Consider the following 17,033-nt stretch of genomic DNA (forward strand, 5'->3'; position numbering starts at 1 on the left):
TGTTATTCCTCTGTACCCTGTAAATTCACTGCCATATTCAAACCGAAACACAGCCATGCAAACATAACTGCTTCAAGGTAGAAACACGAATGAAACAGAGGTGCCCAAGCAAACGACTTTTGTACAAAGTCTCTCTCTAGTAAAGTTTATTGGTTTTTGTTATCTAGTAGCTATTTGTTCTACGTTCAAGATATATAAAGATGTTTCTACTTATATACACATCTATCTAACCTGTATTCTATTCGGATAAGCAGAAACAATAAAACGCCAAATACTCCGTTTCAAACAGACCTCTTTCGCTTCCTCCACAATCATCTATCTATTCTTACACGTTTGCTGGTTACAGGTATTTTTACGAGTAATTTAACCCATCATCAGCACGTCGCCTATTTGGTCGAAATATGTCCAACTAGAAAGGTTTCTATCGTCATCTCCAGTCAATCATACTTGATAAATCTCTTTCGTAATTGATCTTTCCATCCATCCTCTTTAAATACGGCTAAACCAAAACATAAAAGTCACTATATATTTTTAAACTTTTTTATTAGTAATAATGTCATTTATTTTTTACTATTTTTTTATTATAAATATTTTTTTAATAGTTAATAGCACCTACTGCTAATTTTAATAATATATCTTACCGGAAAAAAAGTTTTATTAGTTATATTATACTAGTATTTATCAATGTAAGAATGTTTAAACACAATTCTGAGTCAATAATCCTTAAATGGATGGATATTCTTTATCAAATTTGGCACGCAGGTAGACTATTTTTTATAACCATTCTTTTTATCAAATATTTTTTATTCCTATTCACCTAGATTAGTTACAGATTACATCTAGTATCTACTATTTATGTAAATAATAAAAAATATTCTATTTTAAAGTATTCTATAAATAAGACTACATCAAAAGCATTTTTTCTATTGAAGTTAGACAACTAAGTAAATACAAAAGATAATTATTGAAGATTGCACCCTATTTTTTAGTATCTATTTATTTTATTTCCCATGGTCTTTTATTTTTTCATTGTACATTTTCCTTTACGAAAATACTAAAGCTATATTATTCTAAGACAATTATTTATATAATATTCACTACAAAACTCAGAAAGCCATCAAACTTCCCAACAATAACACTGAACTCTGTTTGATTTCTAATGGTAGTAAATCCAAAACTTGCAACTTTGCGCAGAGCATGTTTAAATCAAATATTTTGATGTAAAGTTTGATAACGAACGCACGATCTCGATCTTATCAGTTCACTTCCGCATTTCCAGAGCTCCAGCCTGCCCGATGTACTCATACTCAAATGTCATGTCTCTTTTATTATATCAAACTTGTTTTGTATGATAAGTAATTGCTATTAACATAATAATATTACACACACGTCCCGAAATATTGACCATTTCACCACAACAGTATCTGTTGCAAACAATCGGAAGCACGCACTCGCTCTCGGCCTAGGGTTGTCCCTTGACGTTGTAAGAATTCTTTATATCTTCTTTGGCGAAATTAAATTAAAATTATGCTAAGAAACAAAAAAAATATAAAATTAATGTTACTAATATTTTAACTATTTATAAAAATTGTGAGTTTAACACACAGTGCAGAAGAGAGTGAGTATACCAACAACATTTGAAAAATAACCTTTACAAGACTTATATAAAATTTGATTATACATCCTAATGTATCAAAAAAATATATTTTCATTATAAAATACAATTATTTGTGTTACAGTTAAATTAAACATAAAAAGAGCAGTGAAGAAGTAATAATACTATTTTTCATAAGTTAATCTGTAAGCTTGTTTTTATATCCACTAGCACAGTAAAATGCAATTATTATATTGGAAACTTTAATATTTATAGTTGAAAGCGTTGATTTCAACTTAAAATTCAACAACAAGGAATACTTAGCAGCATACTCATGACTTTTGTTATTATTGATAAATTTGAAGCTCGATTAATTGATTATTTAGTGGCAACCCTCAAAGAATGCAAATAAGCTACGTCTCGTTCGCAACGCGTAGATACGATACGCCAGTATGACGCGTGACGATAGTATCGACGCGTGACTGCGAATATATCGCCGTGACATTCACAAACTTGAAAATGACATTTTAAATTTGTATTAAGTATTCTATTAATTGTTATTATTATATTAGGTCTTTTTAGAATAATAATGAACTGTTTTAAGTTTGTATAATCCGTAACAATGGGCACTATTATCTAAACCTAAAAGAGGCACCAGTCTTTCAGAAAACAAACTCTCGACAAATAACAAACAAATCTATCTCATTTACACAAACTAACATGCTCCAAGGAGATCGTCTATATTATAAAAATTAATATTTAAATATTAATATTTCATAGCAAATTTAAATTAGTTATGAATAACTGTAATCTAGTTTTTCAAATTATTATTTCACTGCAATATTAAAATTTAATTTTAGAATAAAATTAAAGTGATGCTTCAGAATATAATTCAATGTCTGAGCTTCGTTAATTTATGAGGAAATATAATAATAATAACCGTGCAGCTCCTCGTTTCCACATCCTAATTTGCTTGCTACCTAGTTGGTATAGTTAGTATAATAATTTAACATATAATAGCTCCGCAAAAATGCGACTTCATAAACGTACCAGTCAAGACTCGATTATACGAGGTTTGTCCGGAAAGTACGTATAAAAGTTTTTTAAAAATTTTATTTTACAATTATTCAGGTAAATCAATTTTATCCCCTTCAAAGTACTCCCCCTGTGACATAATGCACTTGTGCCAACGCCGTTTCCACTGTGAGAAGGCTCCTTGAAAGTCCTCTGGTTGTAGGTTTCTCAGCTGCCCCGTCGTAGCTTTTTTTATCTCATTTATGTCCCCCAAATGCCGCCCCCGAAGTACCAATTTGGTTTTGGGAACAAGAAGAAGTCACACGGGGCCAAATCCGGCGAATAGGGGGTGTTCGGTCACCGTAATGGAATTTTTACTCAAAAACTCACGGACAACAAGAGAGGTGTGGGCAGGGGCATTGTCGTGGTGAAGAATCCAAGTCTCGCGCCAATTCTGGAACTCGTGCCACACGAGCTTTGAGGCGTCTGAGCACATCGACGTAGAATTTTCCATCAACTGTCTGGCCTGGAGGGACGAATTCTTGATGGACAATCCCCCGAACATCGAAAAAAACAATCAACATTGTCTTGACATTTGAGCGGGATTTTCTTGATTTTTTTGTTCGTGGTTCCCCGGATGTCTTATCGAATCGGCAAAAATTTCACGGCCATTCTTGCCGAGTTTCGAGAGAAACTTGATTACGACGCGCTGCTCTTCAACGGAAGCGGGCTCCATGCCGACGGGGTTTCGTTAAGAGGTAACTTCACAGATGGCGTGACAAGCCAGTTCGCACCGCACGGCGGTCAGACCAGAACTGAAGCATTGTTAGGGACATAAGGAAGGGGTCCTGCGCTTAACTGGTCCTATTCTCGCATTAACTTTTATACGAATCGGACAGTACCTTACAGATAGAACAGAGTCTGCTCAACTTTTTGTCAGCTAATTGTTACATTAGCTGATTAGTTTTTTTTATTAGTATTCTATATACTTACGCATAAAATGTATCTTAACGTACTATTTAATTAATAAAATGAGTATTTACGCATTAAAAAGATGCAGTATTTGTGAGACAAGATAAATATAGAAGTTATAAAGCCCTCACTCATAACTATTTATCGCACAAAATTGTATGAAAAAGTTGACTCGTTTCTCTCGAAGCATTTGTATGGAGACGCTCTGTATAATCTAAGGTACGACGTATATACACTGAGAAAAGACAAGATGTTTCGTAGATATATTGTAAATATTTGAATTTAGAATGCGGAGTTACGTGTCTTTATGATAAAATGGGTTTTGCTTAATAAGCAATTTTTTTGCTCCAGAAAGACAAACGGCTGCTTGCTCTAAAATAAATATGAAATCAACGCGGGAGTAATCTTTTATGATAATCATATCAGTCGTTAACTGTCCATTGTCCAAAGAAAGGATAGTCCATTCTATACCAAGACTATATGGTTGCTTTTTTTTTATACAACTTAGAATGGCAAACAAGCTGACGGCCCACCTGATGGAAAGTGGTAACCGTCGCCTATAGACATGAGCACTACCATGGACATAACAGAGCATACTGTTTCGCCCATGATACCCCCCATGCGTTGCTATCCCTGGGGACTCAGGTGTTATTCATCTGTACCCAGTAAATTCACGCCATATCCCACCCTTCAAACTGAAACACAGCCTTGCAAAAACAACTGCTTCATGGTTGAAACTTGAATGGGACAGAGGTACTCAAACAATCGACTTTTGTACAAAATCTCCCTTTCCAAATAAACCACATCGATTGTAAAAAAAAAAATGTGAAAATTAGTTCAAAAATTGACGATACAATCGCTTATCACAATCGCAAATAGAATCAGACGAATTGAAAACATCCTCTTTTTTAAAAGTGGCTTAAAAATTAATTATAATTCAACGTCAAATCAAAGGTTATATAAAATATTTTAATGCAGAAAGAGCAACAAATCTTTTTTTTTTCTAAAACTTTGAACAAATAATAAATATATGTACTTACATTCAATTTAATCGTATTGCAAGAGAATAAGAATGTTTCACACAAATTAAAAACATATGTAATCAAATGAATAAACATAAAAGGCAATCAGTGATTTCTTCTACACCGTCGAGTGATCTTCAATTATATGTTCGTCAAAGGTCAATAGGAATTAGGGTCATAATCCCGAATGTACGTAACGGTTATGGGCCTAATAATCATAAATAACATAATACAAAGGTAAACCGGAAGAATAAAAGAGTCGTGAACTTTCACCTTAAGTACAATATCTGAGGATTGATAATAGATAATGTAGGCTTAGAATTTAAATGAATCGGGTTTGAAATCAGATAATAATTTTATATCTACTGAGTATAATAATGCAATTAAGGCATGATTATGCATTAATTTTTAGGTAAAAGTGGAAAGTAAGAGAATGATTCGTTATTTAATAATGAAAATAATAGAAAACTTTTAATAATTATACTGCAGGTTTTGTTTAACCTAAATTCTTTATTATTTCAAAATATATAATAAAATGAAGTTTAAGAGACATATATATTTGGCATTTTTTGGTGGCATAACGTCTTAGTCCTTAGAAATGATAAAGCATGTAGGGCATATCATAGGCGAAACAGGCTACGGTTATCACTTTTCATCAGATGGGACAATGGTTATGGGCCATTCTAAGTTGCAAAAAAAAATATTGTGCATCGGTTTCAATTACCACTTTCTAATATAATACCCTTATTTTAATGTTGGTCTGATGCTATTTTTTTTAACAGAGATTTTTTGGCGCTATTAATAAATCTATCTCAATTTTATAATTGAGTTAGAAGTTCTTATGAACTACATTGAGTCTCTACTTTGAGAACTACGTTTAAAATTTTATTTTGAATAATAATATAAAAATGAAATAATTTAAATATGAAAACTTTATAAGGTATTCTCAAATGCTTTGACATATTTGAGTGAAAAGAAGTTTTAAATTTGACTACATTTTCCGTATGTTAGTACAATTACATATTATTTTACGTGACACCTTTGCTGTAGTAAACCGATTTAAAATATTTTTATCAATACAATTTCTTACTTTCATGATGTTTTAATAATTTTTTTATCAAATATAAAATATATATAATAATTTGTGACAAAATCACCCATCTAATTTGATGGAAAGCGTACTAAAGAAGAAACAAGTCACTGGAATCTTTGTATTTCTAACGATAATTAGCAACTAATTTAATTAGTAAAGCTATTGAAGTGGAGGTATGCCTCAGTCAATTAAATAAGCTATACAAATTGGCGTATCGCCAGACGTTTCTAGATTAGTGCACCAAGACCCGTCACTAGACCTAATTTAGAATATCAATCAGTTCAACCACTTAGCAGTTAGGTACGTGATTAACAAGTCAAATAAACGAAAATAACACGTAATATTTCTTTTAAGAAACATATCAAGAAAGATTGTGAATATTGACAAAGTTAAAGAAAACCTAAAAAGACATGGATAGGCGATAATATAGCCGGAATGAGAGTAAATGTGGATATAACTGCTTATAGAGGTGAGTGGAAGAAGAAAACATATTACGCCGACCCCAAATAAATAACTGGAATAAAGGCAAGAAGATGATGAAATAATAATTACTATTTACAATAAAATACCAAAGAATATATGGGAAAAAATTCAGCAATCACTGATAAATTGGCTTATCTCAATCTATCACAATAAATAAAAGTAATTATTATGCTGTTGTACTAAATAGGCATTATGAATAAAACGACAAGGGAATTAATCATTAAAACGGATTCTAATTTCAAATTTGAATTTAGAACTAATCGATAAAATGTATTCACTCTTTCTAATGTTACAGACGTGTATGTACTTTTTTTTCTTTTTCCGCGTTTAAATGAACATTTCGTAATGGAATGTTACTATCATTATAACTAACAGCTGGCAGTAAAACCAGATAAAATATATTTCCGAGTGACCTCAGACCGCAATGTGTCAATAAATTAATTAAGTCCCGCTATTATCTATCTGATAGTTACAATGCAACTGTCCGTTTATATGCTACTGTTTCTAAAAAAAGGTATTAATTTTCCTGGGAACATTTGGAACTTGCAGTAACAGTGTTGATAAATTTCTTTTCGTCCTCTTTCTCAGAATCGTCTAATGAAAGTTTCTTTGTTTTAAGTGACATTCAAAAGGGAAGGAAGACAATTCGATTGTGTTTTTTGTCGCTAATTGTGAACCGTTTTGACAATTATTTATGTTAACACTAGGATTTACTCCCGTGTTGGTCTCGTATTATTTTAGTACGATTTTTAGTACGATTGAAATTGTTATATTTTTTTCTTTTGGGTTTTATTTCTATTGAACAATATGAGATACATGAAGTAAATACATTATATTACATAGCTTTAGTTGGTCAGCCACATAATCCTGTATTCTCTTTGAGAATGTAATACGCTTAACAATTATCATTAGATAGTGGTCATTGGTCGTTGAACCATTGTGTCACAGATTCGATAAACTTGATACTCTAACACCGTATTTAATTAATAGCCACATGGGCTTATATTAGTAAAATGTCCACGCTGAGAGTATTTAGTCAATTCGAGTTTTAATCCCTATTTAATATCAAAAGAGATCCCATTATTGAGATATCTCGATAAAGGGACAAAGTATAACTAAGACACAGTTATTATTATCATCTTTATTTGATCATCATCATATCATCTTACATATGATGATGATCAAATAAATATGATATCATCAGCAGTGGATAGTGAACAGCTGTTCACTATCCACTGCTAAGCCTCTCCCATAAGAAGGTGCTAGTAGTTGTCACACTTGCCCCTGTATTTATTTATATTTTATTGTATATAATAATACATACAGATAGATACTAATATTATACATACAGACAGCAAATTTAAAAGACGAACTTAACTCTGCAAGAGTTTTCATCGAGTAATCTTAAATGTATGGTATATGTGTATCATAGTTGTTATTATAATTAATGCATAAATAATTATTAAATATTATTATTTTTACTTTCATAATTATATTTTAGTTTGAAGCGTACCATATAGTACTGTAATTCATCATCTGCATCACATCAGCCCTTGGGAGGTTTTGCCAGTCGTTGCCATGCTTGGCAGGCGAATTTAGTTTTATAGATGTTTTAATAGAGACGTACTACTGCCCATTCCTCGCCGTCCCTTAGTCGTCGTTTACGACACCCACGAAAAAAAAAGGAATGAACTATTCTATGCCGGGACTAAAGTTATGGCTTTGTATCCTGTAATTACAATATTTACAGTAGAGCTTATTCTTTAGGAGTGGCAACATATGTGGTACTATGTGATGTTTGGATGCTGTTCATATCTGTAATCGACGATTACCACTTTTCATCAGATGGAACGAAAGCTTGCTAGACATAAAAACTTTTTTACGACAAATTCGTTCTTATTGAAGTCAGTATTCCTCGTTAAATCAGCCGTTGTCAGTTCACTGCTGAACATAGACCGGCCCCATATACTGTCATAAGGAACGTTCTGAGCTAACTGCGTCCATTATTTCCCTACAATGCATTTGAGGTCGTCACTCCATCTAGTGGGGGTCATCCTATTCTAAGTTTACTTGAATGGCTTTGCCACTTAAAAATCTTTCTTCCCCACTGGTTATCATTTCATCGAGCTATGTCATCAGCCCATTGCAATTTCAGCTTGCTTATTCATTATACAGTGTCCATCAGAAAAAGAAACCGTCAGAAGTCAGTGTTATTACAGATCATTTTAATTAAAAACACAATCACAAATAAAGTCCAACAGTCACTTAACAAATAATTCGTACTCGTTTGATATTGAAATAGGCCGTTGTCCAACCTTCTTCAACGGTTTGACGGATTGGCCTCTAGGACTTTTGTTCCAGCCCACCGTTAATTAATTTGGGCTGTTCCACGTCTCTATTCACTCGTGACCAAAATGTGGGACGCTGACTGATTGCAAAATGGACCCGTATCTTAGATGGCATGTGAATGAACAATAAGTTGGTGTTTAATCAAATACGAACTTCTGTCTGACGTGACTAATGAGAGTGTGTGCCATTTCGTATTATTACCAGGAACTTTGCTTTGTTATAGAAAAAGAAACCTTATCTAGTAAATTCATTAATTATTACAGAACTATTTTGAATAAAAATATAAATAAAGATATATAACAGTCACTGTATATATATATATATATATATATATATATATATATATATATATATATATATATATATATATATATGGCTATATATGTTCCAGCCATTCACAACAAAGTAGTCAATTAAATGTCCCTACTAGTTACGGGTCTACCCAAACAATATTAATCAACTATTACCAGGCGGCTGGTCACTGATTGCAAAATACTGTATTTATATGGAATTTTTCTTCTCATACAATGGAATATTGTGTCCGTTAATCAATAGTATTGTAATAACATGTCTGACATATAATAAAAAGGTGTGATAACATTTTATATACTTAACGATCATTATATGTTCTAACTCTATTCCATACTTTGGTTTTTTTTAATGAATGATAATTTAATAGTAACTATTGTTGCTACTATATATATATATATATATATATATATATATATATATATATATATATATATATATATATACATTCTACATTCATAACAAAGAGAATAATTGATGAGAAAAATGTCCCTACTAGTTATCGTGATGAATAAACCTGGAATACAACAAGATTTCAATGCGAGAACTATTACCAGGGTTTATTGCTAGCAATGGAACGGGTAGTCCGCATTACTAACGACTCCTTTATATATGTTTTATTTGAAAGAAAATGTCTCAGAAAGGCACGGTGGAGAATATCATCCAGATGGTCAAGATGGAACTTTGGTGTGGCAATAGTTGTGATAATAAAATTCATAACTGGATACTGATATGTGATAAAAATGCAAAGAGATAACATATCTGTATACTTAACTAATCAATATATGATTCATCAACATCATCATAACAGCCTTTTAACTGTCCACTGTTGAACATAAGCCTCCCCCTTAAGGGGTTTTGCAAGTGAGCGCACAACAAATCATTAGTCATCAATTTATAGTTGAGAATTTAAAATACATTATAATATGAACCCGATGAAGGTTTTTCAAAATAATCATCGTCATTATCATGTCAGCCAATAACTTTCCACCGTTGAACATAAGCCTCCCCATAAAGGAGAGTTTTACTAGTACTTGCAATGCTTACCAGGCGGATTGGCAACCGCAGTTAAGCTTTGGTGATGTTTTTAGAGGGACACTGTTGCCCATCCCTTACTGAAAATAATTATTATGCGATATTAATTTTTGTTATGAACTTTCGAGTATGAATCTTCAAGATATTCTTCTTGCTATCCATCTAAGTATAAAATTCTAAGCATTTAGATGGTTTTATGCAATTATGCATGCAATGCAAAATTCACACTCAAAAATCGTAATAAAAATTATTTTTTTATTACGATTTTTCGAGTATTAATTTTCTAGGTATTCTTCTTGCTACCCATCTAAGTTAAAGTATAAAATTCTAAGCATTTAAATGGTTTTATACAGTTAATTCACTATCAAATACTCTACCATAATTGCAAATTATAATTGTGCTGTCTATTAATTATATGTATATGTTAAAATATTGTATTATGTAGGCATAATATAAATCAATAATAAATCCTTACTATTATAAATTAAATATTTATATAATAATTAAATTATAAATGTAAACGTAAATTTGTCTAGTTCTTCTTCTTTCAAAATTGTCACAATATTTTACACCGCTCTACTCGCTGACATAAATGCTCCTTTCTACTTTGGGTTTGCTGTAAAAGAACTCTTTCAGAGTTAAGCCCGCCTCTATACATTTGCTTATCTCTGTCATATTTTTTATGTATTTATTGGTGTGTACAATAAAGTATAAATATATAATAAATAAATTTGATTGTAACCTATCGGCGCCTTAATGGCTTAACTAATCACTATGTAATTTGGCATACAGATACTATCATTTCAACCATTAGCTGTCCACTGCTGAACATAAGCCTTCTCTGTGGGCAGAGTTTTGCCAGTAGTTGTCACGCAGATGGGTTGGTAACCGCAGTTAGGCTTTTAGAAGGATGGAAGTTAAGCTTTTACCAGAGAGAGACTTTGTACAAAAGTCGATTGCTTGGGTACCTCTGTCCCATCCGTGTTTCTACCGTGAAGCAGTTGTGTTTGCATGGCTATGTTTCGGTTTGAAGGGTGGGATATGGCGTAAATTTACAGGGTACAGAGGAATAACACCTGAGTCCTCAGAAATGGCAACGCATGGGAGGTATCATGGGCGAAACAGTATACTCTGTTATGTCCATGGTACTGCTCATGTCTATAAGCGACGGTTACCACTTTCCATCAGGTGGGCCGCCAGCTTCTTTGCCATTCTAAGTTGCATAAAAAAACAAATAATAAACAACTACACATGTTGGTACAACGATAACAAACGAACAAAATTGTACAAGTACTTAAAGCTCTGTATAAAAGTTTATCAATACCTATTATTAAGATACAAAGATATTGAGACACGTATTCAATATGACAGCCAACTGTAAAGACAAGTTATGAAATACGTCTCTCAGCTAATAGCATAGATAATTTATACCATAAATGCATTATAAATAGAATACAAATTACTATAATTAGCAATAACATATTATAGTGGATATCAAATTTATGAATATATTGAGAAATATGCCTACGCAAGACACAAAGCCTGCATCGCTCATTGTAATGAATCAGTAAATATGGTAATAACATGAGGTATAGTGTAATTGAATTTGTTTACAAGCTGTCTTGTAGTGAATTCAAGGAGGTGTCTACTACGAGTTTCCCACGGTATATAATTTAAAAGATATTTACAAATAGCAGGATTTAGTTAAGAAACACCTAGGCCTATGAAAACATTAAGGTTTATTTAAATACGACATTATATTAAAATGAAATTATAGATTTAAAGTTCAAGCTCCAAGATTAAATCGGTAAGGTAATCTACCTAATACCTATGTAATACACGGTTAATGTTATAATAGTAAAAAAATATCATTGACATAAAAAATAAGACACATATTCCCATACAAAGATTTTATTTAAAACCCTTAATAACTAAAGTACGAGTAACTTGAAAAAAAAAAATGGGTGTATATAAATTTTTAATACAACTTAGAATGGCAAATAAGGTGACGACCCACCTGATGGAAATATATATATATGTATGTGTGCATTTATTATATTAATAGGTCATACATAGAAATAAAAAAATCTCATTATAATATTAGATCTTACTTCTATTATAAATGTAAAAGTTTATAACAATGTATGGATATATCTGTTATTACTCTTTCACGTAAAAGAAAGGAAGCTCTCCTTCCTGACTTTACTGATGGTATTTGAGTGAAGTTTAATATACGGATAGTAATATGTAATATACTAAATATAAAATAAATAATGTATTGATTCATGTGAACTAAATTACAGAATACAGCCAGTATCAGATAAATTAATAGTCACGCATATACATTTACATAAAATACGTGACCTCAAAACATCTCTTCGACGTATGATTTCAATAAAGTAAGCAATTCAAGACTATTATGTACTTTTGTGCAAATAAGGGACATGACATATTTACAAGCATCAATACACCAATGCACCTTTCATTGATTGAGTAATAAATCTGATGGATTTATGTTTTATGTCGGACATTATAATAAACATGTCCATTTAGACGCATTCTTAAAGATTGTATACAGTGTGTAGTTTGTACATACATTCATGTGCATATGTATTTATATGTTAATGTCATTATCGGCATATAACCGAGAATTCTGCCTAGTAACCTAGATAAAAAGTGTCCTATATTTTTCTTTATCCCACATACTATATATTTGCAATTTCATGACAGTTAAGCTATTAAGGCGCCAATAATGAGATAACAAACATGCTCATAGTTACATTTATAAATAAGCTATATATGTACTAAATTTCATTCAAATTGTTCAGTTGGTTTGGTGTAAAAGAATAACAAACGTCTATTCATCCTCAACAATTGCATTTATAACAGTAGTAAGGCGTAAGCTGTTGTCTGCGGCTTTGCACGCGTGATGTCATGTTTCCCCTTTAAATTTCTATCTTTAAAAATCCTTTCTTATATCGAATGCTTAAGTTATATATATTTTTTTTAAATTTCAAGTTTTTAGTTTTAATAGTTTTGAATTTTCAGGGAAGACAAAGGACTTTATAAATATAGGTAAGATTAACATAGGTAAAAAAAATGAATTTATTATTACTGTGGATTTATGTAAGCATTTAGTTGTATAATACATGTTATGAGCAAAATACACTTATTTGTATATTATATAAATATAAATTGTACAGTAATCTAAATAGGTACATTTTTGCAATAATTGAGATGAATAATATAATTATTATATGTATAAATACATAAATATTACAAAAGTATTTGTTACGTAATGAAAATGTGTGCCTAATGTTAATACCATAGAAAATGAAAGTCTTATTACCTAGTCACCTACGCCTTTAATTAGCCCATTACTCTTGGGATCTCTGACCTCTTAACACGTAAGAACCAGTTATTAAATGACTCATTCCAAATATTGTAAAATAGATGGAGCTTAGATTATTATAATGCCAATGATTATAACTAAACTATAATATATATTTATAAAGTTATATTCTTTTTAATATATGTATCATAATAGAAAACGGATACAAAACAATTAATTGTATATTATTTATTTATTTATATTATTTAGGTGGACAAATTAATTATTATGGACAAATGTACAGTCTTGTCCTTTGCTATTAAAATAGTGTCACTATAGAAATATTTCTTACTAATAGATATTATAAACGAAAAAGGTTGGAAATACGTTTGTATGATTTTTATTACATAATGCTTAGAAAAATTAAAATTTTATTAAATTGGGTATACAGAAAAAGTTATGTTTAAGACTGATATTTTTTATGCTACTTGGAATAACAAATTGACGTCTTGTATAATTGAAAAGCGGTAACAATTACCTACAGGCATGAACAATGCCATTAATTATTCTGATCGTAAATGTTAAGTCAAATCTTATAATGTATGGGTATTCTAATAATCCTATAAGGTTCCTACTGGTGGCAGCGTGATGGGTGGGGTCGTTGAGTTCCCTAAAATATAGTAGAACATACGACCAACGTAATCTGGTACTCCTTATACGAACGGAAAGTACGTATAAAAGTTTTTTAAAAATTTTATTTTACAATTATTCAGGTAAATCAATTTTATCCCCTTCAAAGTACTCCCCCTGTGACATATGCACTTGTGCCAACGCCGTTTCCACTGTGAGAATGAAAGTCCTCTGGTTGTAGGTTTCTCAGCTGCCCCGTCGTAGCTTTTTTTATCTCATTTATGTCCCCCAAATATATATTTGGTTTTTGGGAACAAGAAGAAGTCACACGGGGCCAAATCCGGCGAATAGGGGGGTGTTCGGTCACCGTAATGGAATTTTTACTCAAAAACTCACGGACAACAAGAGAGGTGTGGGCAGGGGCATTGTCGTGGTGAAGAATCCAACGCCCCTCTCGCGCCAATTCTGGACGAACTCGTGCCACACGAGCTTTGAGGCGTTTGAGCACATCGACGTAGAATTTTCCATCAACTGTCTGGCCTGGAGGGACGAATTCTTGATGGACAATCCCCCGAACATCGAAAAAAACAATCAACATTGTCTCGGCCCTCTCTGAATCTTTTTAGCCACTTGTGGACGGTTGGTTCCTTCACAGCATCATCCCCATAAACTGTTCTGAGATCGGCAAAAATTTCACGGCCATTCTTGCCGAGTTTCGAGAGAAACTTGATTACGACGCGCTGCTCTTCAACGGAAGCGGGCTCCATGCCGACGGGGTTTCGTTAAGAGGTTCACAGATGGCGTGACAAGCCAGTTCGCACCGCACGGCGGTCAGACCAGAACTGAAGCATTGTTAGGGACATAAGGAAGGGGTCCTGCGCTTACCTGGCCTCCCCACTCCTCTTTCTCGCATTCCAGAACACTTTTATACGAACTTTCCGGACAGACCTCGTACATTTCCATTCGTATATATATGTATATTAATAATAACTATATATTTTATACATTTTATATTAATCCAATGGAATCCGCAAGTCACAACTAGTTAAAATAATTACTATTTCTACCGGCCTCTGATTATTCCATTTACAACCGTCGTGTTTCAATAAAAAATGCACACCAATATTCGTATCAATTAAGGCTCTCTTCATCCGTACCCTGTCGAACAGTCTCAAACACGATCTGAATTGCAAATAGCATTTTTTTTCTTCGCTTATACTTCGAAATGATTGTAATTGGAAATTCAGCCAAGCTGTCCGTCTGCGCTTGTTCTAAATCCGATTTGTTACTACAAACACATACAGTGATTTGGTAATCAAATTTAAACCGTATGTTTTATAAAAAAAAATAAACTGTGAGCACTTGTACTAAAACATGAATGAAACAAAAATAAATTAAAGCAATAAATCTTCTAGATATTTTCTTTCTAGATACAGTCCGAAGTATAATATTGTATAGACAATAAAAGAAAGATAAGGAAAACTATTAAAATAATTTTAAATATTAATAAAAATGTAACGATTTCAAGAGATAAAAAGGCACAACATTGTTTAAGTTGATATAAAATATAAGATCTTATTAAATTAAATACTTATTATTATTAAGAAAGTAATTTTTTATAAAAACTGTGTCTGTTACTTCTGTCTATGCGCTGTGGGGCAAGACACAATATATTACGATTCATTTTCATCCTTAAGGTGCCCAAAGAGGTAACTAAGAGAACATAGTACATTCCACCATTGCAAGAGATAGAACTAGTTTTTGCCTACTTAGTGCCTCAGGGCAACTTTTTGACATGCTCCTCCCTCAATGGAGAAAAAAGTCACCGGAGGGCTGGTGTTCACAAAGTACTACCATCAAATTTGATACAATCCCCTTACGGATCCTATAGTGCCCCTATTAGACTTTCGCTTCCTTGGGCATCACTCGATCGCTCTCTTTATCCCATATGATCGATATTCACAAAAGAAAGAAATTAAAAATAAAATTTTATACCGTGCTACTAGCTAGCGTTAATGCATCCTCTTTTCTGAAAGGAGACCTTATATCAATCTTATATCAAAGTATTTCTTTATCTTAATACATTTTTTTTAAGATCACCATGCTGCCATCTTGAGAAAAATTCACGTATTCATTCTTTCCTTATAATTTCAGATGCTGCTGTGCAGTTCTACTTTTCACCGTAGCTTGTACAGCCAGCGATGGATTTTATGGACTATCAAAATACCAAACTGGTTAGTACTAATTTCAGTCTTATGGGAAGAAATGCATAGTTAGCAGTGGACCAGATTATCACAGAACAGACATACTTACAAATATAAATATCTCTATTGAATGGAAACAGAGTATTAAACCGTAAAGTGCATCAATAAATTGTTAATAGATATAATAGTATAATTGGCCGAACTTTGAAGATATATTCAAAATCTTTAATATATTTTAATTTTGACAAAACTTAAAAATATTTATTATTTATAAAAAAAATATTTATTAGTACTGAGATCCATAAAAAGGTTACGAAAGCAAACTGGTTTGATTAAAAGCAAGAATTACCAAAATAATGCATATTTTTACAAAAAAGTTACGTAACATGCATGGTAAAACAAAATACGAATACATTACGAAACTCAGCCTATTTATAAAGATAATTTATTAGTTAACTATTTCTATTTGGTCAATTTTATTCATACTTTTCTAGAAAAATACATTTTAAGAAATAATTAAATTAAAATTCCGCGCTAGAATCAATCAACAATTCATTTTGTTATACTAACAAAGACACGTCAACTACTTCTCGAAGCTTTCAAAGCTCCAATAAACATAAATAATCAAAGAAAACGTCCATTGGTAACATTTCAAAGGACTACTGTATTTATTGATCCATAGTTCCACAGACGACCGACAGGACAATTTGCATTTACAATTCGCTGTCTTGCCATTGTAATAGTTAAAATTCTACGAAGTATTGATCTATTTTTGTAGTTCCATAACAAGTAAAATATTTGAATAAATGAGTGTTACTGTAGTACTCTTGAGTACAGCACTAGTGCAATCACTAACTAAAAGTCTTTCTGTTCTCTTTTCCTTTATATTTTTCTATGCAACTTGAAATAGCAAACAAAATAATGGCCTATCTAGTGGAAGGTGGTAACCGTTACCTATAAATATGTAATTGTAATTATTTATGTCAGCTTTACTCTC

The 17,033-nt window shown here is 31.9% G+C and overlaps 1 protein-coding gene across 5 annotated transcripts in view; it reads left to right on the forward strand.

Moving 5' to 3' along the window:
- Positions 1-17,033, forward strand: part of LOC113521401 (collagen alpha-1(XVIII) chain-like) — a 225,684-nt gene that overhangs the window by 108,142 nt on the left and 100,509 nt on the right. For all 5 annotated transcript variants that reach the window (XM_052898920.1, XM_052898924.1, XM_052898922.1 and 2 more), the window contains exon 2: positions 15,987-16,066. In XM_052898920.1, coding sequence (XP_052754880.1) covers positions 15,987-16,066 — 80 coding nt within the window. The remainder of the gene's footprint in view (positions 1-15,986; positions 16,067-17,033) is intronic.

The sequence above is a fragment of the Galleria mellonella genome, unplaced genomic scaffold (assembly GCF_026898425.1).
Source record: "Galleria mellonella isolate WM207_F2 unplaced genomic scaffold, CSIRO_AGI_GalMel_v1 utg55, whole genome shotgun sequence".
In the NCBI taxonomy this organism is placed as follows: Eukaryota; Metazoa; Arthropoda; class Insecta; order Lepidoptera; family Pyralidae; genus Galleria; species Galleria mellonella.